The sequence below is a fragment of the Talpa occidentalis genome, unplaced genomic scaffold (genome assembly GCF_014898055.3).
Source record: "Talpa occidentalis isolate TD23 unplaced genomic scaffold, MPIMG_talOcc4v2.1 talOcc4.13, whole genome shotgun sequence".
In the NCBI taxonomy this organism is placed as follows: Eukaryota; Metazoa; Chordata; class Mammalia; order Eulipotyphla; family Talpidae; genus Talpa; species Talpa occidentalis.
The window spans coordinates 77,512,481-77,537,820 of record NW_023601322.1 but is presented as its reverse complement, the minus strand read 5'-3'; the positions used below and the strand labels follow the sequence as shown (position 1 = coordinate 77,537,820).

The following is a 25,340-nucleotide window of genomic DNA, read 5'->3' as shown; positions in this document are numbered from 1 at the left end:
TGTGCTGATGTGCTCAACTTCACACCATCTTTAGAGTCTAGACTAGTGTGCTGTTGTCTTCTTGTATTCACCTTTTGATCCACCTAACTATTGTGAATTGTTTTCCACTCTCAATTTTATTTTTTTGTCCATTATGATTGGAAAGGAAAACCTTCTGAATTTCTCACAACTGTATCTAATAAACCTTCAAATATAGCATCAATTATGTACCAAATATAGCATCTCTAGTATTCTTTTTTGCCTTCTTGAAAATGATGTAATGCTATGGGCAACATAATAAGAAACTGAAGGTTGATGAACAGTGACATTTTATATTACTATTGCAATTGCATCATCCTTCCAGATGATTCCATAAATTCCCATTTTCTTATAATTTTCACTTTTGTTTTTAGTATCATGGGGCGTAAGTGAGAAGTAATGAATAAATAAAATTTAGGATAGCATAACAAAATGTTTCAAGATGAAAGAAAAAATAATATCACTAACATATCTTACAAAAAGGCTACTTAATGGGACACTTACTGGTATTTGTGAGACACTTAATGGCATTTTTGAGACAGAATTGAGTCTCTGTTCTTTGAAAGAACTCTACAAAAGAATAAAGCCATGAGTACCAGCCCACACACACAGAATGGCTCCAAAAATAAGCTCAAACACTAAATAGATTGCATGCTGACAGTCTGAGTACTGCTATGATAGAAATAAGTCTCTGCAGGGTTACCCAGATCTACACCTTCACCAACAAAATAGAGGGCTCCTCAAGGTCACTGTAAAATAACAATTGCACACTATTCAGGGTTCCTACTTTTGCCAGTCTGTTAAGTATCAATTGATATTTATATAGTTGTTTAATTTGATTACTAATGATTTGGGGCATTTTTAAATGTTTCTTAACTTTTGGAGTACTCCCTTTTATTAGTTGTTCATTGGTTTTGCTCAAGGAAGGCTTTAAAAAAATACTGAGGCCCTACTGACTCAGTATTTCTGGGAGTCAGGTTATGTTTCAAATAGGTTTTTACTGTGCATTCAGAATAGAGAATCACTTTGTCCTCACTGGATACTGCTCCTTTTCTCACGCCTTTGCTCATACTCTGCCCGGCTACTCCTTTCACTCTTGCTACACAGCCTCACTGCTGAGTCTCCAACATCACTGTTCACCTATCTCAGGTCCTTTGCACTGGCTGTTCCTTTTCCATGGAGGTTCCTCCCATCAGAGGTCCAGTTGGTTTGCTCCTTCCTTCAAGGATCTGACTTGCTCATGCCTAATCTAACACAACACTTGTCCATCTACTTGCAGTGCCAGAATCTGTCCTTGCTTGTATTTGTCTCCAGTCACCAGAACTAAACAGGAAAGCAGAAAATTTGCTCACTCTGTTCACTGTGGCAGCTCTAGCCTTTAGAAAGTGCTTATATTTACTGATTGAATAATTCTGAATGAAAACGTCCAAATGTGGAGTAACCATACATCATAACTAGGTGTCGTCTCTAAAATTCAAAAATAATACATAAATTGTGTATAAATCACAATGGCAAATATCTCCTCCATACCCTGTGGGCCCAAAGGAGAACTGATATTGAAGACTGCAATCACATTTCTATCAATGCCATTTCCCTTTTTTTGTTTGGTAGTCTCTCAGGAAATCCTCCAGACCATTCATTCCTCTAGGCAAACATTCACCAAGGTATGGGAATAGAGCAGATGGCAAATGCTGGACAATTATATTCTCCAGATCATAAATGTCAGGAATGTTGGAAGATTCAGGGCCTTCTACACTGCCTTTTCCACTACAGCTTCCACCATCTATCAACTTCTTTCACTCCAGTGGTGTGGCTTATGAAAAACAGGGCTACAGTTCCTCATCACTTCTTTTATTTCACTCCTACATGACCTTTGTCACAAGAAAGAGCAAAGGATATTCCAACAGCTCTACCATTTTGGGCTGTCCTGATCAACGCACTGGACACTGAGCCAAGCAACTCAGGATACTGCCTGGGCTCTGTCATTTGTAAGTTCTGAGGCTTTGAACAAATTATTGTGCCTCTCTGACCTGGTTCCCAAGTCTGTGAGAAGAGGAGGTTGAAGCAGATTTCTTAAAAATTTCTGTTTCAAAGTATGTCTTTGAAGATAAACATGGTAAGAGTGATCATACAGTTTAGTAACCTAGAGTTTCATAAGGGAAAGGACAATACTGTTTTCATATTAATTATAGCAAAATACTCATCACAATTTGGAACAAAACTCTACATAAATCTATTTGTTGTACATAGCTTTTACTTACCAACACAACCCACACCAGTGGGGTTCAGCTGAAAATCGGGCGGGCAGTTACACTCATAGCGACCAGGCGTGTTGACACACAGGCCATTTACACAGTTTATGGGATCGGCACATTCATCAATATCTAGGAAAAACATTTAAAATGCCCACATTAACATTTTACTTTCTCTGTGCATTCTGCTCCAAAGAATTTGATGGATTTGTTAGTAAACTAAAGATCATTAGAAAGGACTCAGCACAATGATGCCTAAAAACAGGTTCCATAGATTAATCACATGGCATTTAAGGAAGTGTCATCTTACATCCATAATAGATAATTAAATATTGGGTTTCTGAAGAAAAAAATTTATCACTATTATATATACATATGTATACATGAACATATGCACATAGACATATAAATATATACAAAGGAGTACTCTCCTAGCTTCCTGTTAGATATTTAATATTAAGTTGTTATATAAAATGGATCAAATTCCAAAGCTAAAAATAAATATATCAGGATGTAATTTTCCTTTTCAAAAAATGCATAACCCCAGGCATAGTTTAGCCAAACAGAAATTTGAAGAATGTATAGCCCAAATTTTAACTAGTAAGAAAACAATCAAACCCTTAACTGTTCATACCTGTACAGTTCCCTCCTGTTCTGTCCAATTCATAACCATCATCACAGATACAATGAAACATTCCAGGCAAATTATTACAAGTTCCAAAGACACAGATATTTTGGAAGGAGCACTCATCAATATCTGAAGATTTAAAAACAATAGTAATCCTTTGTTTACAAAGACATTTAATATTTTTATTTAACAAGAACAATAATTTTTGTTTTCTCAGATGTTTTTATGCAGTAAACATTTATTTTCTTGTACTAGGGAGATCAGGTAAGTGGCAAGCAACTGATGTTCATCTATGGAACAAAGATATGACAAGACTTATTTTATTTATTGACATTACTTTAACTCTTTTGGATTATAATACACTTTAACAAGAAAGAATTGGCCTAAAGCAAAAAAACACAAATATTAAATACAAACATGTCAAAGGAATGAGACTATAAATATATCAAAGGTAAAAACAAATTCAAAGGTTCTAATAATTCAATTCAAATCACAGATCTTTTATAAACATTTACAATTATAAAACATTAAATATTTTAATATTAATAAATGATTATTATTTTATATTTACATATTAAAGATGTTAAATTACTTAAGTTTAAAAAATTTTAAATTTATGTAATCTGATCTAGTGTCATAAAGTCAGATTTAGACAGGGAAATAATATTTTTCCTAATAGCGTGTAATAAGATCATCCATTGCCTGACATTCTTAAAATTTCATTGAAATATCTTTATTGAGATTGAAGTCAGAGTTCAGTTTATGGAACTCTTCCCTGAAGCTTTAATTCAAAGTCAATAAACAAGAAGTCAATCCTCTTCATTCATATGAAAATGAGGGCATATATATGTATAGACAGCTGTAGAAATAGTCTGTATTTCTACTCATAGGAAGATGATGAACATTTTTGTACACAGATTAGCTCATATTCTGTGAATGCAGACCTGGTGTATCATTTTAGGGCAGACTAGGCAAGAAATCCTCAAGTGCTGTCTGGAGGAAGCTATTTCTTGAGTCTGAAAGGGTCTTCTGGTCACTCATGATAGTTAAAAAATGAGTTTCAATTATCTTAGATTTAAGATATGGTTCAAACTGTATTTAAAAAGTTCAACTGATGTATAAAGATGTGTCTTGTGTTGAGACAATAAAGTGATTCTCTTTATATAACTGAATATATAAATCTCATTAAGTCACAAATACATTGTGTTATTCTGTAAGAGAAATGGAATTGTATTATCAGCTCTGAGTATGCATTTCATTTTTTTTAAAGATTTATTTATTTATTTATTTATACAAGCACTGGGTACAGTCAGAAGCGCAGGAGGGTGAGAGAATTCACCAGAGCCAGAGGGGAGAGCAGAACAGGCAGACTGACGAAATACACTGCTGAAGGGAACAGCGGACGGCAGGAGAGGTCTGCGCGCCATGTGGGACCCTCACCCAGCGGCCGGGGATCGAACCAGCGCTACAGAGGCGGCAGGCAGCTTCGCAACCCAGCGCTCAGCCGCTGCACCACCGGGGAGGCCCAGAGTATGCATTTCATTTTAAGATAAACTTTTATTAAAAATAACTTCCACTTAAATAATAGTTCTCTTGTTTTCATAAAATTGATGTATATTTAGAAATTCAAAGAATAAAGTATCAAGAGCAAACAGAAAAGACAGGAAGCACACAGAAAATAAGACAGCAAGGCCAAAAATCACTAAAAAAATGCTTCCATCCAGAATTACTGATGAATATGTTTCAAATAATTCTCTTCACGTACTCATTGAGTGGAGATTAAACAACTTTTATAAATCAAATGAAATTTTCTCAGGGCAGGAGATATAATTCAGGGTTAGAGATCTTGACTACATCAAAATTTCTGGATCTTAACAGTTTCTAAAGTACTTCTAATATTAAGATGATGGAACAGACTAAAAATTTATCTTTTGGTTTTATGTTAAAGTTCAAATACAATTATTAGACAATATTAAACTGTACAATGAATGATGAAATTAGTATTCATACATACTACTAACTTAATTTTGTTACTCATACTATCTTTCTTTTTCAATGTTTATAGTATATATATCCTGTTGTAGTATTTAGTATTAATGATTCACTCATAGGTATCAATATTTTTACTGCAGCTTTTTAGCTGGCTTCTTCATTGATGATAATTATTTTTCTTCAAAAGGGAGAGTCCACGAGAGAGTTTTCTTTGTGAATGATTTCCTATGTGAGAATGTGCCTATTGTCTTTATAATTAGCTAACTGACCAGTCACAGGTTTCCTCAGAAGTGTGGACACTATCCTGTCTTTCAGTACTGAACATTTCATGGCTTGTCTTTTCTATCTGAAGTCTGAAGAATCCTTCCCTATGACTTAAACGGACAAATGTGAATAAAGCTAAGCCTCTGTCTCATGATTTCCCTTTTTCTGAACCTTCAGTTACTTATTACATATCAGAAAAATACATGATTAATGTTTAATACATTTTGTGTTCAATTTTTTTTTTTACTTCAGAGACCCCAATTATACTTCATGTTTATGGTTTTTGTCTTCTGACAATATTAATTTATTTTCCCCCTTTTTGATCAATGTGGTTATCTCAAGTACATTCTCTATGCTAAGTAATTTATTTTTATTTTATATCTTCTGCTCTTTGCATGTTTCTATTTAATAGTTTTCCATATAATTTTTCTATATAATTTTGCTATACTGGTCCCATTTTTGTTTCCCAAAACTCAACAATCTCCCCTTTTATCTTTCCTTTCAGTTTTTATAATCTCTTTGAACTTGTTCAATTATATTTATGTTTTTATTAAAGTTATCCATGGTATGAAGTAGCTGTGGGAAATTTGCTTTTGTTTCTTAGGTCATTTTCTTCTGCTTAGTTGGTTCTTGGTCTGTTTTCTGTTTGCTCCTTTTTTTCCTGTTGTTTCCACAGAATGTCTGCATAGCTGTCATTGTTTAGTGTGCTACACATTGCTTAGTTCTTTCAAGAACTTTTGTACTCTGATATAATTTAGATGGAGTTTCTTGATATTTCCCCTCTTTATCTGGGCTTTATTTGGAAGACAGCTTAGGGTATGGATTTCATTAACGCTGCTAGTCTTTAGCCTAAAGTTTCATGAGGTGGGGGAAGAGGGGAAACAGTTTCACAGGATGGGGGCGGGGGCATGGAAGTGTGGCTAAGAGCCCCGCTGGGCTGTATGCTCTTGGTTGATGAACCTGGCTTATGTTCTCTCTTTGGGCATAAAAAATAGCCTGAATCTAGGTTCATGCCATCTAATGGAGTTCTAGCCTGAGGAGGTTCCTTTAGGTTGTGTATTCCTCCATTTTGGTGGAGAATGCTGCAAAATAAATGGCCAATTCTAGCATTTTTTTGAACTCTATAGAAATTCTGAGAATTGGTGGTGAGAAGTAGATACTGAGTGAACATTACTGATCTGTAGGCCAATTCAGAATGGCATATATTTATTAATAAGATGTTAGAGCATAAATTAGCCAAATTAGGAGAAATTGTGTTGACAAGCCAGATCTTGTAGGAAGAGAGAATACAAAAACAAGGAGGAACAGTCAGAAGCATGGAATTACATTTTGGGATCTCAAAAGCTGGCATTTTAGTGAAATAGTGAAGGGGGTCTAACTGAGGGTGAACCACATGTATGCCACTTTCAGTTATACTGGAAAACAAATTTCTGCCATGTGATCATGACATATTATAAGAAAACCAACATGTAAAAGAATTATAGTAAATAGAAACTAGCATTACCTTGGGAGAGGTCTGGGGAGCAGTTTTTGAAAAGCCTGTGCTAAGATAATGGAATAGAATTATGAAAGGGAAACTCTGTCTTATGTATAAAGAATTAATCTGAAATTTTATGTTGGCAAAAGTGTCTGGCTCCTGCTGCCTTATTCCTTTTCCCACTAACTTTTGTCAGGTTGATGGGTGGCAATAAATCATGTAAATTCCATAACCACATTGACTCACATTTTCTATTAATTGGCTTCAGTGCTTAAAAGAAATCAGTGGTGGAGAAAGAAAGGAAGCTTACTTTACAGTTATCTTTTCTAACATGGACTGATTCTGCCCAAGGTAGAACCATAGTTGCTTTTAATTTATATTATCATGTTCCCCAGAGCTGACTTGTCGTTCTTTTGTTCTGATTCTCTCAAAACTGGTGGAAATTTATGGAAAATTTCATGATCTTTTAGTCACTCTTTATTTCTTCAAAGCTACTTTAAATTCTACTCTGTTCCTTCTCTTTTCACAGATGTGTAATTTGATTTTTGTGATACTGGTGAAATGTGTATGTGCGTGCTCACACATGTGTATACATGATTGTTCTGGTATTTACTATTTCTGTTCACATGACTGATGTTAATGTAGGAAGTCTGTGCTGTGGTTTTATTTTATAATCTTTGCCCTGCAGTTAGTCTGAATGTATACTTTTAAGATTTTCTATAAATGGCTAATTTTGTTTAAGTCTCATGGTTGATGAATTATTTTCAGTATTTTCCGCCCCTTCATTTTTATTTTCATGCACTACCTTATACACAGAACAATGGCCCAAACTATATGTAAGGTGAATGAAGCCTATTTCAAAAAAAAACATGAATTCTTTTTCTTGGACAGATATATCATACTGGATACCAAGTTCAATTTTTACGAAAGAGGGATGATATCATAACTTAAGAGGAAAAGACACTACTATTAAGCTAAGGGTGGGGCCCTTGGTGAATCCCTGAAGGGGACTTTCTGTCCTAGACATAAAGATAGCAGAATAAAACATGATGGCAGATGCCACAAATGAGCTACTTAGATTTTGATAAACACATTCAATAGCAGTGTCTGGGGTAGGTAATATATCACATTTTAAAAGTTGAATTGCTTTCCCACATGTCATTCATTTAGTGATAAAAAAAAAAAAGAAGAAAAAGAAATGGTTAAAAAAGAAAAGAATGAGCCCAACTTCCAACTAATGGCTCTCAGCCAGGAAAACTTCACAAGAGATGAAAGCTGCCTTCATCATTATTCATTCGGCAAAATAATCCATGCTTAAACGAACGACTTTTATATGTGCAGCATATGCTGTGTATTCTGCTTCCAGGTGGGGCCTGTTCCAACCCTTTTTGTGGTTTCATTTGCTGTCGTTGATCCAACTTGGAAATAAGTTGGAATCCTGGTGACCCACCTTGGCAGGATCTGCTGTCTGAGGCTGGAGTGAAGCCCATCTCACACTCACAGCGATATGCACCCGGGACGTTGAGGCACTGTCCATTCTCACAGAGATTTATGTTTTCTGCACACTCATCAACATCTGTGGGAGAAGCAAATCATATCTCCATTAAATTCTGAATGTTGTGACACACTGTTTTCCTTGCTATATAACTAAATCAACTTTACCAGCTTGAGTTAATACTCATTAACATGAAACAATCACATTCACCTAAGCAACTTGGCAGTACTGCTATTTAACCTCCACCATCACCTTCAATCCAGTGCAACTAATAGGAAGAATGCAGGTGTCTCTCAGATTTGTCTTAGTTCTCTTTTAATGCCAATTTGATGCATCCAGATTGCACCAAAGTCCTTCAGATATAACCAGGAATGTTGGGTCTCCTCGGAGGTGCAGGTTAAGCCCAGTGTTGTGAAGCTGTCCGCAGCCTCCGCAGCATGGGTTCGATTCCCAACCGGCCAGGGAGATTCCCACATGGCATAGTAGACCTCTCCTGTCTCGCCCACTGCTCCCTTAGCAGTGTATACACTCCTCTTAGCAGTGTATTTCGGTCCTTCTGCCTGTTCCTCTCCTTGCTCTGTCTCTGGTGAATTCTCTCACCCTCCTGAGCCTCTGGCCTGTACCCCAGTGCTGGTATAAATAAATAAATCTTTAAAAAAAATACCCAGGAATGTTGGAATTCATCTTAAATGGTGTTAATGTTAGCATTGCAATGAACAACTGATTCCTTCACTCATTCAAGTACTTTTAAGGAAGTTAGGAAGTCTATGGGAATGAGGAAAGTTTTTTTTATGACATTACAATTTGATTAAAGAACTCCATCTTAATTACACATGTAGGGTAAGGAAAATGTCAGGCTTTACTGCCCTCCCACCATCAGGATAGATGACGAAACCCTGCGGTCCTGAATGCATGCCTGACGGCGGGCACCTGGAGTAGGGTGTGGGCTTAGGTAGATGGGATTCACCTGGGCCAAGACTGGGCTTTTAAGGTCGGCGTCACGGGGACACCAATAGAAGCCAAGCAGAAGCCGAAAGAGAAGCGGAGAAGCAGAGAGAAGGCCAGAGAGCCAAGATTGACTGAAGACTTGCTGGGGGCTGGGAGGACTGCCAGCCTCCTGGCCCCCCAGCACCCTTGCCTGCTGTGTACTGGGTAAATCCCAATAAAAAGACCTGCAAAAAGCCACTAAGGATTCTGACTCCTCCTTTACCTGGTCTGCATGGGATCAGAAAACCTGCACTGTATCCATTCCTGCCCTTTAGCACACAGATGGGAGTTATTACAGACCTTAAAGATAGTTTATTTAATTTCATCAAATAGATAAAATGGGGGAGGGCAGAATCCAATGTTCATAGAGAATCTGGTATTTGTGTGTGTGTGAGAGATGCCCGACATTCATATTTTCATTTACTTCATCAATCCTGTGAAGTTTAGAGCAGTTTACAGCAGCTGACTGAGCTGAGGGAGTAGTCTTGGTTGCAGATCTGCGACTAAGCCAGGACCCATGTATAGCTGCGCCTGTACCCTAAGTCCTGCCTTTTCCTTCACACCTCGATGCACGGAATTTTGAGGAAGATGTAGTATCCAAGGTTTAAAAGTAGTGAAAGTTTTAAAAATGAACAAACATAATTTCTTCAAGAGGGATGTGAAACTGATGAGTTTGTATTTTTTACATCAATAATCAGAAAAAATTAGAGTCTATTTTTTAAAGTGTGTCTGAGAAATATCAATGTTACAAACTTAAATAGCAGCAAACATCGATTAAGCTCTCCTGGTGTGTTTTTCCTAAGCCCTTGACTTCACTTTTATCATTCCATTTAATCTTTCCAGTAACGTGGTAAGCTGAGATGCTGATAAGTACATTAAATAGCAGTTATTGGGTAGGTCATCTATATTAAGAAGCTGAATAGTGTTCCCAATATGTAATGCACTAGGTGGTATAAAAGAAAAATGATATTATTATTACTGTGCCCATTTCAAAATGGGGAAATTAGACCCACTCAGGTTAAGTAATTTACTTAAGGTTAGTAATCAGCAGCGGCTGAATCCAGGAGTTCTGTGATTTTTTTTGTTTGTTTTTGACCACTGTGTTAATAAATAAATCAGAAAAAATGACAAGCAGTAATAGAACATGATAGCTATGAAGGCCATTATTTTAAAACTTCCATCAACATTGTGGAAAATTTTCATGAGTTTGCGGTTAACGTGAGAGATTTTTACCTGTAAGTCAAATGTAAAAACAGAGGTAGTGACATCAGGCTCCTTCAACTACAGCTTTCATTACATAAGGGAAGCATATAGTTTGCACCTCTGGGGACCTTCACTCACCAGAGCAGGTGAAGCCATCTCCAGTGAAGCCCTCTGAACAGGCACAGCGGTAAGAACCTGGGGTGTTGACGCACTGAGCATTGATGCTGCACTGGTGGGTTCCATTCGAGCATTCATCTAGATCTGAATGACAAGAAGATGTAGCAGTGAAGTTCAGAAACAAAAATGGAACATTTAAACAGTGGTCAAATGGCACATGTTTTAGTTTACCTGTAAGGCACAGTTCTAATTCTTTAATATCTCAGACCTGTAATACAAAATGTTTATGACACCAACATGGGCCAAAATTATTAATTCAAGCATTTTATGAGATATCTAGTCAACTAAATTTTAATGGTTAAAAGAAAAAGAAAACCAACGTTAGACTTCCTTCTGACTTCTACTGAGAGTGGATTCTGTCACTGAAAAAATAATCAGCTGAGCAGTTTTCAAGCTCTTGGAAATGAGGAAGCCAAGATACAATTCTTAACTTCATGGAACCCATAGTCCAGTGGAAGACAGAAGTTTAACACAGAAAATTCAATTAAATTAAGCGCTGTTATTCATACCATGAAGAAATGTCACCAGGTACCATGAAAGAAGGGAGAGGGCATCTGATATAGACAGTAGGGACAGGAAAGCCCCACTGAGGAAGTAATGTTTAGTAGACCTAAAGGATGTCTAACAATTTACTGGCTAAACACAAGTAGGGAAGGGTACTCCTTGAAGTGTAACAATGAACAGACATTGAGTAAGAAAAGCTTGATGTGACAAAAAAAATTAAAGGAGGTTGGTGTGACAAAGCAGGAGACAGAAGGAGCAGAAGGAGAAGAAAGGTGAAACTAAAGAGATTGTGGGAGGATGATGCGGGGTCTAGTAATTTATGGGGAAAAAAGCTACATTTTATGCTAAATTCAGTGGATTAGAATGATAATTGTGAAGAGATGAGATGCATGGTTAAAAGGATTCATCTGCCTGCTATGTGGAGAATGGACTGCAGGACCAGAGAGGGAATGAGCAAGCACATAGGGGTTTCTTTTAGTGTCCAGCACAAAGTGGTGGGGGGAGGAAGGGGAGATGAAAGCGGGTGGGGAGAATGACTGAGACTTGACACCAGAGTAGGGTAATGGAGACAGCATGGAGTGGATAGATTTGACATTTTAGAGGTGTCTGGTCATGGTTTAATCTTTCGTACTGGAGACAGGTTATTTTGAAATAACTGGTCAGAGTGCTATAGGAACTAGAAAAACAAAAGAGGGAGTCTAGAAGGAAGAAAAACAGTAGATAAATGGGAACCAGAAAAATGGGAATCAGGACAAACTGTGAGATTAATGATGGTGAGATGGCTGGACTAGTAACGGGCAGTTAGTGGACTTATGATGCAATCAGAGAAAACTGCTTAGCAGAATTATTTGGAAGCAAAATTACAATCATTTAAATTCTATAGTCACCTCATAAACATTAGACAAATAGAGAGCAACTGAGTGGATAAGAAAGTATATTCAAATTAGCCTGTATTATGGATAAGTGATCTTAAACTTTTAATTCTGACTCAGGCCTAAAGCATTTTAATGAGTAATGCTAGAGAGGTCACTGTAGCTTGCTTTCTTTTCTATGTTAAAATGATCTGGATAATTCTTACCATTTGGAAAAGGCTTTCTTGTTAAGGCATTTAAGACACTGAGCACACTAAGCAGCACTGTGAGTGACACTTAGGGTAGAATCCAGCTCTGCCTCAAAGCTATACAGGATTATTGGACTTCAGCTCAAGAGCTGTAAAGCCCAGAGAATGGCAACTGCCTTCCCCTCCTCCTTTCTCCCAATCAGACCTCCAGCAATCCAGCAAAACATTAAGATTTCTCTGGAGGAAGAATTCTATGTTCTATCACAAAAGCTGGTATTGACCACTTAATACAAAGTTAGATTTTCAGTTTAAAAAAAAAAAGGGCTTTCATTCTCTTCATTTACTTTACTGGGTTTAAAATCTCACTGATTGCTATATGAAATGACTGGGAATATGTGTTAGTCATTTCTCATCATACAGCTCGATGAATTTCTGGATGCACATCAAGTAATTTTTACTGAACAACACACTAGAAAGCTGATGTCAAGGCATGTTGTTGTAAATCAATCATTTATACCAAGTTTGAAGGATACTCTTCTATAAGAATTTATCTTGCAACTAAAGATAGCACATGATTTTTAAGAGAACAAATGAGGTGGAAGAGTATGTTCCTGCTCATGTGTGTGGTTTAACAACTGGACAAAAAAGAGTCCTAAGGATTTTGTGTCTTAGCAAAGGATGTCTACACTTGTCAACTCACCAATACATTTGATGCCGTTTCCAACCCAGCCTTCTCTGCAGCTACATTTGAAACTTCCCGGGACGTTGAGACATGACGCATGCATGTCACAGTTGTGAGCACCGATTTCACACTCATCCACATCTGAGAAATATTAGTTAATGGGAAAAGATATAATGCAAATTAATTAGTTCTTCTTTAAAGTGCCTTTCTATGTAGGTAACAATTTAAAATAAATATGGAAATACTTGAAATTATATAAAGCATACTATTTAACATAATATTTATTCACAGTTATGCAAAATTTGGCAGTTTATGATCCAAATCAAATACACCCTTCCCCAGGAAAAACTGTCAGCCTCTTTCCAGTAGGAGTGAGATGCCTCCTGAAACACATGTGGGTCATCCCCAGCGGCCCTTTCTTGCTTGGACCCAGAGAGAGCCCCATGGAGAAGGTATCAGAATGTCATAAGAAATCTTATTTCTAAAAAGACACTGCTATTCTATCTTATTAATATTTGTTACATATTTTTTATTAAGAATAAGCCTGCTGGGCTTCCCCGGTGGCGCAGCGGTTGAGTGCTGGGTTGCGAAGCTGCCCGCGACCTCTGCCGCGCTGGTTCAATCCCCGGCTGCTCCCCGGCCACAGGAGGAGGGTCCCACATGGCGCGCAGACCTCTCCTGCCGCCCGCTGCTCCCCTCAGCAGTGTGCTTCGGTACTTCTGCCTGCTCTGCTCCCTGCTCTGGCTCTGGTGAATTCTCTCACCCTCCCGTGCTTCTGACTGTACCCAGTGCATGTATAAACGAACAAATAAATAAATAAATAAATAAAACATGCCTCTATAAAAAAAAAAAAAAAAAAAAGAATAAGCCTGCTTTTGAAACATGAAAAGGGCATTCTCCTTTGAAAATTATTCTATTTGTCATCTTATCTTATGATATTAATACAGTATTTTACAGTTCTTGAAACTGATCATTTTGGTATATACTTTTCTTTTATACATATATAAATAGAAGAGAAAAGGGAATATATAAAAATACTAGAAGTGTTATCCAGAATATCCCCAGAACTTTTGCCTGTCTATCCATCCATCCACACAGTATAATACACATATATACATGTATATGTATACATGTATATATGTGTATATATGTATGCATATATGTGTATGTGATGCATACTTGCATGCATACATATCGTATATGTAGCTTTCAGTCTCTAAAGATTTCTAGAATAGGAAATTTGTTTCCTCCAGCTCAGCGATGATGTATTATAAATGCTGAAATCGCACCCACACATAGACAAACACACACGCAGCTTCAGAGCATCCTGCACAGAATATGCCTACTTTCTTTACTAGCCCTCAACTTTAGGGCCAGGCTGCAATATAAGCTGCCTACTACCTGTCTTGAGCAACACACCTTGCAAGGGCTTAAAAGGTCTTAAACAGAGCAATGAGGAACACCTGGGCCAAAATATTGAGCTGGAGACATCCTAGCTCCCCCTTCAAGCAAAAGACAGAAGTGAATTGGTGAAGAATGGGAACAAGAGGTAAAGTGGCTGGGAGGAGCAAAGAAAGAAAAAGAGATAAAAGAGAGCACTACTCTGGCAGGAAAAGGAGAGAGCAAAAGCAAATGGAAAGAGAGGAGAAAAGAAGGAAAAATAGGGGAAAGGAAGAAAGGAAGAGGGTCTAAGTAGAAATCAAGATTCATTTTGTCAGAAGACCTGCCAAATGAGCAACAACCAAGTACTGCCAGCTCGTGTGGTGCACCTTTCTTGTGTGTGCCTCCTGCTTTGGCAGCCGTCTTCCTACTAAGAGAGTGAACACTGAAGCAAGCTACCAGAAAGAAGCACATCAGAACTACAGGAACAGACTCCACACCCCTCTCACTCTGTGGCAGGGTCTGGAGATGGTGCCAGACCACCAACATGCTCTGGTGGTTACTCATCACAAAGAGTATCAGCCTGTTGTGAACAATGGTCTCACAGATGTCAGGAAGAAATGGTGTGAAAGGGGGCTCAGAAATATAAGAAAGCAAAACACAGAAGAACATGAGAACTACCTGTGCATCCTGTGGTCCCCTTCTTCACGGAATAACCCAGTTGACAGTGGCAAATGAAGGATCCCTTGGTGTTCTCACATTCCCCAAACATGCAGATGTTCGAATTTAGGTCACATTCATTCACATCTAGAAAATTTGTTTTCAATACCTTGGTTAATACTGATTCATATCTCTTAAAATGAATAGCATAATGCTAAAGTATATAGAAAAAATTAAAATGTAAACTATTCTAAGACATAGTATTGTGATACAATGGTTTGAAAATTTTTAATAACTGAGAAAGCTCCTCCTTATGTTTAAATGTAATGTGCATAATTGCACATGAAGTGTGTGTGCATACATGCATCTGCATGTTCCTCCTGTTCTTCTGGTACCCACCAATGCATGTTTTCATGTCCATCGAAGCCATGAAGCCATCATAGCACAGACAGCGGTACTCTCCAGGGATGTTGGTACATTGGCCACCATCACAGATATCGGGATTGTTTTCACATTCGTCAATATCTGATGATGCAAAATTAACCACAAATGAAAATAAGGATGGCTGTTATTAAGTGCAAGTATTTTTTTCCCTCCAGCTCCACCAAAAATATCTGAAGAGGAATTTGTAAGAAAAAACTCATTTAGATGCACACTCTCTGTATTTTATTTTCCTTTCTGTACCTGCGCACGATCTCCCATCTGGCATGAGGGCATAACCTTCACTGCAGCTGCATTCATAGCTTCCTTCCGAATTAGTGCACTGGGTGTCACAGCCTCCATTCATTATCATACACTCATCAATATCTGTGAAAACAACAATGTGAATACATCACTTGTTAGGTCTACTTGGGGAGGTTGCAATTGTATGGGGAATATAAAAATAAAATTTATTATTAAAAAAAAAAAGGTAGAGATTTTTTTTTCCCAAACAGATAATGCTTAAATAGCTTTGGACTTTTCTCCCACTTCTTGTGTTGATTATCATAATACCGTTAATCTTTCTTAGTTCTTTTTACTTCCTTTATGACATCATTCCATTTAACATTTAACATTAGCTCCAGTAGCCGAAGGTTAAGAATTGAGAAGTGCAATCATTGAAGAGTTGAGGGCACTTTTAACGACAAAACTAGACATTCTTCTGCAAAATGGCCAAAAATAGCATCTTTGAGATTGGCCTTCATTCTTACATTCACTTTTTGGGACAAAGGACTTTTATCAGATTCATTATATGTACAATCACTGCTGGAAGGTGTCCCAGACTGACTTGAGAAAAACAAGTTCCAGACCCACCTGGCCTACCCTTACCTGTACAGCCCTGACGGTCTGGGGTGGCCTGGTAGCCAGGATTGCAGGAGCACTGGTATGTTCCAATCATGTTCACGCATTTTCCATTTCTGCACAGATTATCGCTCAGGGAACATTCATTAATATCTACACAGAAAACAAACAGAGAATTAATGTTTTATGCAATAACCATATCACTGAAACTATCAAGAATATGCTGCATTGGAGCCATACATCTAAAGGGCTTTGGGTATCTCCAGGGAAGTAAGATGTTGGGGCATTCAAAAAAAAATGTTGGAATCTATAATTCTATTATTTCTACTTACAACAACGCTGTCCAGTAGAACTTCCTACAATGATGGGATTGTTCCATATATGTGCTGGCCAGTACCAAGCTGCCAATGAGCACTTGAAATGTGGATAGAATAGCTAAGGAAATGAATTTTTAATGTTATTTAATTTTAATTCAATTTAAATAGCCACATGGGGCACATTAGACCAGGGACATCTAGCACATGCCAGAAATGAAGCTCACAGATATTTTGGATATGAATTGCTAATACTTGGTATATGAATTTACACTGGCATGCGCATCTGGTTTTTGTCAGATGATCAAGTATTGCTTAATAACTTGGAGTTTCTTGAGGGAAGACGGCCAGCTCCACAAGACAGAGCCTCTGATAACAGGGCCTTCACTTATTCATCTATTTTAATGAACTGTGTCTAGTCTCTCTGGAGAGGTGGAGGCACAAAAGATTCTGTCTATACATTGGGCAGGTGTCTTAAAAAAGAACAAACTAGTACCAACCATGCAAAGACAAGAGAAGAGCAAGAAAACAGCACAGGGAAAACTTTGGCTCCTATGAGCTACTTGTCAGACACAACAAAAGATTAAAATCAATGACAACAATGACAACTGCATCCCAAATTCTCAAAATAACCAAGATAGTGATGCACAGATTTATACCTGTGAATATTAAATGTGTAGTTCACTAAATGTGAAAAAATCTTGTATTGTACATTGCTCTTTTGAGGGGTATTTCTCAACTACAAGATCTGCGAAAACTAATTAAAATAAAAGACACTGAACTTAGAGATCTCTGATTACCGCATTACAACCATACACACCTATTCTATAATCATCTGCATGAAAAAGCTTTTCATACCAGAATTAAAATGAAATAAAAATACTTAAAACTTTTTAATTCACCTTTTAAAAATGTGTTTAGTCTATGATTTAAGTTTCACCTAATACATTAGCAAAACAATTTAACTAGGGTTCATAAACATATGTATAATGGGCAGGTGTGCGCGAATGATGTTTTCAAACAGGGTGTGTGGTCTGCTCTATTTTAAATTGTTTTATTTGTTTATGCTTTCAAGAAAGATTTTCTGTGAAGATATTTCCTGGTGAACTCAAAGTTTTAAGGCCAAGCTGCTAGAACATGGTAAGCCCAGAGGCCCTTATAAATTTATGAAAGCACAGGTTGGAACGCTCCAAGACAAGCTGACCCCGGGCCAGTGAAGAGACCACAGTGTTTCTGGGACAAGAGGGGGTGTGGGGAGCTCACGTGTTCATGTACATGAGAGTAGACTCTAATGTTAGCTACACAGATGCAGAGTGGATTCTGTGTAGAAGAGTAACCCCTGCTGAACCATCAGGAAGCAGCCCTTCCAAGGATGGGTGGTACAGGGTCTCACGCAGAGTCCCTCATGCAGGGTCCTTTCGAGTGTGCTTGCAATAAAAAAGGGGGTAACCAGGATAACTTGACTTATTTGAAGGTATCACTGAAGCATACTCTAAAGACACAGCTGAACTCCCAACTTATAATAAGCTAGGCTTCATGTGCCCCAAACAACAACTTTTGTTAGACCAGACCGGTGACCTTGATGATGGGAGTGACCCCACATGCTTAGGAGACGAACTCACCCACACAGTCCTCGCGTGATGGTGATAGCTCGTGTCCCAGTGGGCAGTCACACTGAAAGCTGCCCTCAGTGTTCACACAGGTGCCACCCCTACAAAGGAGAGGGTTACGTTCACATTCGTCAATGTCTGAAAGGTAAAAACGTGAGATCCATTAAAAAACTCTTGAGAAAAAATATTCACGCATACAGCATGGAAGAAAGAATTGCTATCTGAGGTAAGTGTGACTCAAATATAAGAGATGGGCTTAATAGGAGACAGGACGATGCTCTAGAGACATTTACTAATTGTCCATTATCAGCAGACAAATAGTAAGTGTTCTATAGCTACCTCGTGTAAAACGATTAAGTTCACAAGAGATGAAAATAACCCATATTTGTTTCATATCATCCATACATTGTTGTCTATAGTCCCAACCCAGGTGAAGGAAAAATCTTAGGCTGACAGACTATTATGTCCTATTAAGGTTAGTCCTTAAGTCACTGAAAGTGAAACAGTGGACTAAAAGTCTGGCAATACTAAAAAGAATTTGTATTAACACACAAATAAGAAAAACAACATGGGATTTGCATGACTGAATATAAATTTGGGGGTGAACACACAGTGTCATGCATTTTAAATGACTCCCTCCTGAGTTAGTCTGTATTGCTTTTAGATTTCTATGAATAAACAGAACCCAGTCTCAATAGCTCAATGCCACTAAGGCGCCAAGGGGTTGGGGCTCCCCAAGAGCTATCGAGGAGCAGATTTCCTGTCTGACATTTAAATCTGTTCTTTCTCTCACAACAGCTCCTTGCCAAGCAGACTGTTAACAGCTCTGAGTCAAGCCAGGGGTGAGCTAACAAGTCTGCACTAGACGGATCTCCAGACTGGCGAGGAAGAGCATGACCACACTCACCCATGCAGTTCTTCATCATCATGAAGCCGCTCTCGTAGCCTTCGAAGCACTCACACTCAAAGCTGCCGGGAGTGTTCACACAGATTCCGCTCCCACAGAGGTCAGGAGAGATCCTGCATTCGTCGATGTCTAATGCACAGGGTTTAAAAGAAATCAAAAAACAGATGAGATGAGAAGGTGTTAAAAGAATAGTGAGGGATACGGCCTTTCAAGTGAAAGTGCAGCAAATTTGAAATTTTGCTTTCAAGGTTTCAAGAGGCTTGCCGTATGTGAACACATTTTCAGGAGATAGGTAGAGCAGGAGAGGCCTTTTAAGGACATTCCTTTCCCCAACTGTCAAAACTGCCAACAGGCAGCTCTTGCTGCCCACCCCCAGCATGCAACTGCCCTCCCTGCCAACCTGGCATCATGAATGCCATCTTCTTTCTCTTTTTTATGATACAGTACACAGGGATATCTTTTATCATTCAGATTTATCTAGCTTTTAAACTTTTCTTTCTAACAGTGTTACTATCCTCTGCCCCCCAAACAGGCCAAATTTTGACGTTGATGTAATTTATGGAAAAAATCGCCCTTTGAGTTATTCCTTTTCTTTTTTTAAACTTCCTGATGGTAGTGTCATGTAGTAGGAGATTGGCCTGGGAGTTTGGATACCAGGATTCAAGCTACAGCTTTGCTTCCAATGTTGTGACCATGAATCAAGTCTTTTAACCTCTGGGCTTTCAGATCCATTGTTGTAAAGTGAGGAGGTTGGACTGATCCCTGAAACTGCATCCAGCTTTAAAACTCTCACATGATGACTTAATTTTACTTGCACAAGGCAAACCTGCCTGGAACAAAATCCTTCGGCATTATTCTCATACCACTTTTATTTATTTTTTTGTTTGTTTTCATTGAAGTTCCTTCAAGCACTTAAAATTTTTTTGCCTTTAGGAATTCTGGAATTGTGGGTTTCTCTCTGTGGCTTACAAATGGTAACAAAAGGATGAATTAAGCAATTGCATTGTAGTCAAAGGAGGCAGGAGGCAGATGAGGAAGCAGTGGGCACACACTGGCCATGCGGTGCACAGAGACTATGCGGGTTCTACCACACTAGCCCTGGAACAACTCTCAGCAACCAGTCTCTGAATAAGGGGCAGGCCCACCACAGACAGACAGCCTCACAGGCAGACTTGGTCACCTAACCTTGAGCCACCCAGCACACGTAACAGGGCATGGCTGTGGAATTTGATTCCACATTTGTGGTTTTGTGTTATATTCATATATGAAAAGACTGCTGATCTAATTTTAAAAATAAAGAACAATGATGTGTTTAATGTATTCTTTTTTATTTACTAGAGTAAATAAGAATCTTTAAGGCATCATTTATAGTCTCAAAACCAGAATTCTTTTAGACATTTCCCATACCTAAGATTTTTTTAGTACAGAAGTCACAGCTATAAAATATGACTAAGAAAACATGATCTATTTTTTAAAAAAACTGTCACAGTGCAGAAAAACGCTTTTGGCAGTATATTTTTTATTTGATGGATTTCAATTGTGAAGATTTTCTATCAGGATTTATCAGTGGATAACTTGTATATGCTCTTTTTTCCTCAGCTTTTAAACTTTATTTCCCCAGTGACAGATCTAACTGAAAAAAACTACTTAAAGAAAAAAAAATTGAAAAAAATTAACTGATTCAATTAAGCAGTTACTAACAAGCATATTAATTCTTTTACTTTCTTCCCAGGAAGTGGTGGTAGGACCCAAATGAAGAACATGGAGTAAGTTCTGGGTCAGAGCAGGGACAAATTATGGCTGATGTGGTCGAGCTACGAGGGTGAAGACTGCAGATTTTGGAATCATACCTGAATACAATTCCCATTTCTGTCATCTATTGGGTGTAGGGATTTCGAAAAATCATTTAATTTCTCTGGGCCTCAATTTCTCTAACTGTAAAACGGGCAGCATAGGAGAAGCCACTTCATAAGTTCACTGAATCAATATTTGGTATGTGCTTGTTTTGTTGACACATAGATTTAAGACTTTCTTTCTTTTTCTTTTTTTTTTTTTTTTGGCTCAAGCCATGTTTATTTGGAGACAAGGGCTGGACATGACCACTAGAGTGGATCTGAGGGGGAGGAGGATGTGGAACTGGTTCCTAACATGTCCCTAGTGACTCATTCCTGGATGCAGAGGTTGCTGAATGCAGTATGATCAGGGGCTAGGCTGGGAGGTCTCCACCACATGCCTGGAGAAGCCTGGCAAGAGGAAGAGGGGTAAAGTCTCAGCTTTGCTAGCAGCTGGTTTGAACCTACATCTACACTTGAGCTCCCTGCTTCCAGAAGGCAAATATATAAGCTTTTTCTGATGCTTTGAAGAGGGTGACTTTTGAACGGATCCTTGAAGGCTATATAGAAATTCTAACTTTAAACTAAACAACTAGTTAAAAAAGAGAGATGAGAGGTGAAAGCAGGAAAACAGAATGGCAGCTTGAGAGAAAAGGAGGGCTCAGAACACATTTTGAAACCATTTGTAGGTCTAGGGAAGGGAACCAAGAAAGAGGGGGAGATGCTGGAGAATAGGGATGAACATGCTGAGAAGGGCCTGGGGCAGAAGGAGGGAAGGAGGTGAGAGAAGAGTTGCTTACTGAAAACTGCAGAAGAATATGAGTCACAGCTCAGTCTCTGAAAGTGAAGGAGTTAGTGGGTGAGGAAGGGATATTTTACTTCAAGATAGGAGGATGTATGGAGATCAAATTTTAATCTTAATAAAGAAGAAAAGGAGTAATAAGTGATGATAGGGTCTCTAGTTCAGAAGGGGTTTAGATGAGGTGCTGAGAGAAATTCAGTAAGTGACACTTAAAGGGGAATAGAGTGTTACTAGGGTGCTTTGAGACCTGGATGAAGGTGAGTCTAAGGATCTCAGACTCTCCCAGCAAAATTCAGTAGGCCAGATTGGAGAGAATGGTGAGGGCATTAGGAGTTGGGATAACGTGCAAGACAGAGCAGTGAGACAAGACAGAGGAGCCTTAGAAGACTAGACGGCTGTTCTGAAATGCTCTGGACATATCCCAGGCTGGGCAGATCCATGAATGAATCCAGTGACACCTGACAGAATAAGAAGGTAAGGAGTCAAAATAGACATGTCAACAGAGACCACGAGATAGTAGTTATGAGGGCAGAAGAAAAGAGAAAATTCTAAAAAGAATGAGAATAAATAGAGTTCTCAAAATAAGATCCTGGAGATACATTACACAATAATTTGTTATATTATCTAATAGAAAGAAATAGAATTTCATATCTTTTTAAACTAAAGGGGTTGACATGGATAAGGATATGGATAGTGACTGAAGCATAATTACTAAGAAAACTTCATAGATGAGGTTATAACCTCTACTATAAACTACAAAATTTTTAGCAGAATTCTGCATCAAATTTTTATGATTGTTGACTTAATGGTCATATACTTTAGGACTCCCATATTTTGAAAAGTCCTATTTTTAAGTTGTTTCCATAGGTAAAACAAGTAGCATTTTCATGCAATTTTGCAGCTCTCAGTAAGTGCTGGTTTAAAAATAAGGACAAGAAATAGGAAAATTTACATGTTCTCAGTGAAAGGATGGGCTTTTGAAGGTGTATTTTCAAATCAAGCACAGGAAAACTCAGTATCTACCACATACATCAGAAGGATACTCTTACCTGTGCAGTTTCTTTCCTCCATGTCTAGAGCAAAACCACTATTGCAACGACACTTGAAACTTCCAATTGTGTTTCTGCACTTTCCATAGGTGCACATCCCAGGAAAAGCTTTGCATTCATTGATATCTAGAAGCAGAACAGAGCGGGAATGGAGAACTGGCTGACATAAAGAGTAGGTCCATTATTTTAAGTTAAAAATCTAGCATTATGGAAAGAAATGTACCGAAGTAAAACCAGGGGATATCAAAATGATGAATGTTTATATAATGCCATATAAACAATTTCAATCTGAAAAAGGTTCTGTATTTTTTTTTCATTCATTTATTTCTTTATTTCTTTATACAAGCACTGGGTACAGTCAAAAGGACAGGAGGGCGAGAGAATTCACCAGAGCCAGAGCGGGGAGCAGAGCAGGCAGAAGGGCTGAAGTACACCGCTGAGGGGAGCAGCGGGCGGCAGGAGAGGTCTGCGCGCCATGTGGGACCCTCCTCTGGTGGCCGGGGAGCAGCTGGGGATTGAACTGGCGCTGCAGAGGCTGCGGGCAGCTTCGCAACCCAGCGCTCAACCACTGCGCCACCGGGGAGGCCCAGGTTCTGTATTTTTAATGAAGAGTTGTGACCATTTGTTTGGTGAAGGCCCTATGGGATGGAGACTTTTGCTGCCTTAGGGCTACACCTGGACTGACAGCACTAAGGAGAGCAGAGGTAGAGTGGAAGGATATAAGAACAGGATTAGCAGAACCATTACATCTTTACTTCAATGCCATCTTATATATTGGTTAACTTATATTCCTGGGTATACTCCTTGCCATGATGCTGGCCAGAAATTATGCTTAATAAACAAAGAGAGTGTGAAATAAAATGTTTAAAGCAAAACCAGAGAATATGGTACATGAGCTTTAGTGGTACTGACAGTTACCTTTGTAAAATGGCCTGCCAGTAAGCACGTCCCCTCGGTTAGCAAAGCCAGGCCCCCGGGGGCACAGCGTCTCATACTCCTTGGTGCCAGGTTTGGGGCATTCCTCACACTCGGTACCCCAAGCTGCCCCGACCGCACAGCAGCAGGCATCCATGCGGAACTTGCCAGGAACAGGATGGACACATTCGTCTTCATCCCACTTCAAGTAACACTGCTCCATGCGGATGTCTACAGGAGCAAGAAATAACCATTTGAGATTGTAACATTCATGGGACATTTGTGTGCTGAGCATCTGCTCAGTGTCTGGGAAGATGACAGGCCCTGAAGACACACTTGAAGGTGAGAGATACACAGTCCCCGACTTCCTGGAATGACCCCCGTAAGACAGTCATTTAAAGAAAGCAAAGGGTCCTCCTTTAGTATCAGGGAGAAAAACTCCTTAATATCATGACTTAAAATCCATCTGGTATATTGCTCACTTCTGAAAGAGTAAAATAATTTTAATGACAGATTCTTCCTGTCACTGAATTGTTTAAAGTAGTTTGTGAGCAGTACTATCAGATCCAATTTGGTACAATTATTAAAATAGCTTTACAAAAGGAAAAAGTGTTAACTGTATTTAAAAATTTTTTTTGGCCAATTTAATTTTTGCATCATGGTTTTTGCCCTGGGTTATGTAAATCTACCCTAATAAGGGGCTAAACTGTTTGTAACAATGTCACATTTCCCCTTCAACATTGAAACATACCAGTGTGTCGACATGCTAGCCAGGACCTTAGAAGATCAATCAACAGTCAAGTTAGCAAGTCTATAAATACCACATTTATCTATTAGCCAACAAAACTGTTGGTCAAACTACAGTCCAACACTTGATTGTTTAATTGCATATATGGATTATGAGTTAGGAAAGTTTTCTTTAAGCAAATAAAATTTTTCATTTGATAAGAACATCTCAAAACATCAAATCCTGCCCTAAGAAATAATTAGAGAAAAAGAAATAATTGATGGGAATATTAATGTAAATCAATCAATGTGTTTACTATTTTAGGTTTATGTCAATATTGATTCTTCAAGTTCTCAATCAAAGGTAACATCAATTTTAGAAACTTCCTTTTGTTTGGATAACATATCTTTCCAAGTACTATAATTAAAATGTCCTATTAAAGAACGAATACTGTGGTAAGTTTTCATTTTGATTTGGGAGACTAAATACAGGTATTCACAGGAAGTGGTTCTGCTTTACATATGGGCATTAACACCAATCAAAAAGCCACATTCTCTGCCAGTGTAGGTGTGATAGAAATCCAGTGAGTCTCATTACCACAGGAGCCAGGGACTGGTCTCAGTTACAGTCAACTCCTTCCAACACTGTCACCAGGGAAGTAAGGATCTTAACAAGATGTGAAAATTTTACTTAAGTACAGGTAGCCTGAGAATTCTGGCCGGAGTCCAATTGTTTGTGAAGTCACCGAGGTAAATTTGCTCAAGAAGCCATTCTGGGTTACTTGAAACAGAAACACTTAAACTAAATACACAGGTCCTCAAACAACATAATGGTATAATGTTGGGGGGAAGAGCGGGATGGATTCTGACCATAGGGACACAGTCTACGTGGACTTTGCATGTCTCCCATGTCCACTGGGCTTTGATCCAGTTACTCCAGTTCCCTCCCACATCCCAAAGATGTGCACTTGAGGTGAATGGGCAAGTATAACTTGTCCCAGGCTGAGCAAGAGTATGTGTGCGTGTATTGTGTGCCCAGAGGCCCACAACCACAACTTAGAAGAGAGCTAGAAAATGAATACAAATTACTCTTCAATATTAGAATTGTTTGACTTTTTTTTTTTA

The 25,340-nt window shown here is 38.5% G+C and overlaps 1 protein-coding gene across 3 annotated transcripts in view; it reads right to left on the bottom strand.

The window, feature by feature from the left end:
- FBN2 (fibrillin 2) overlaps nt 1-25,340 on the bottom strand; it is a 277,965-nt gene that overhangs the window by 47,138 nt on the left and 205,487 nt on the right. For all 3 annotated transcript variants that reach the window (XM_037509420.2, XM_037509419.2, XM_054694452.1), the window contains exons 24-36: nt 23,493-23,720; nt 22,575-22,700; nt 18,892-19,020; nt 17,997-18,122; nt 16,088-16,213; nt 15,464-15,586; nt 15,179-15,304; nt 14,801-14,926; nt 12,758-12,880; nt 10,455-10,577; nt 8,082-8,207; nt 2,905-3,027; nt 2,280-2,402 (exon numbers count right to left, since the gene is read on the bottom strand). In XM_037509420.2, the coding sequence (XP_037365317.1) occupies nt 2,280-2,402; nt 2,905-3,027; nt 8,082-8,207; nt 10,455-10,577; nt 12,758-12,880; nt 14,801-14,926; nt 15,179-15,304; nt 15,464-15,586; nt 16,088-16,213; nt 17,997-18,122; nt 18,892-19,020; nt 22,575-22,700; nt 23,493-23,720 (1,728 nt within the window). The remainder of the gene's footprint in view (nt 1-2,279; nt 2,403-2,904; nt 3,028-8,081; nt 8,208-10,454; nt 10,578-12,757; nt 12,881-14,800; nt 14,927-15,178; nt 15,305-15,463; nt 15,587-16,087; nt 16,214-17,996; nt 18,123-18,891; nt 19,021-22,574; nt 22,701-23,492; nt 23,721-25,340) is intronic.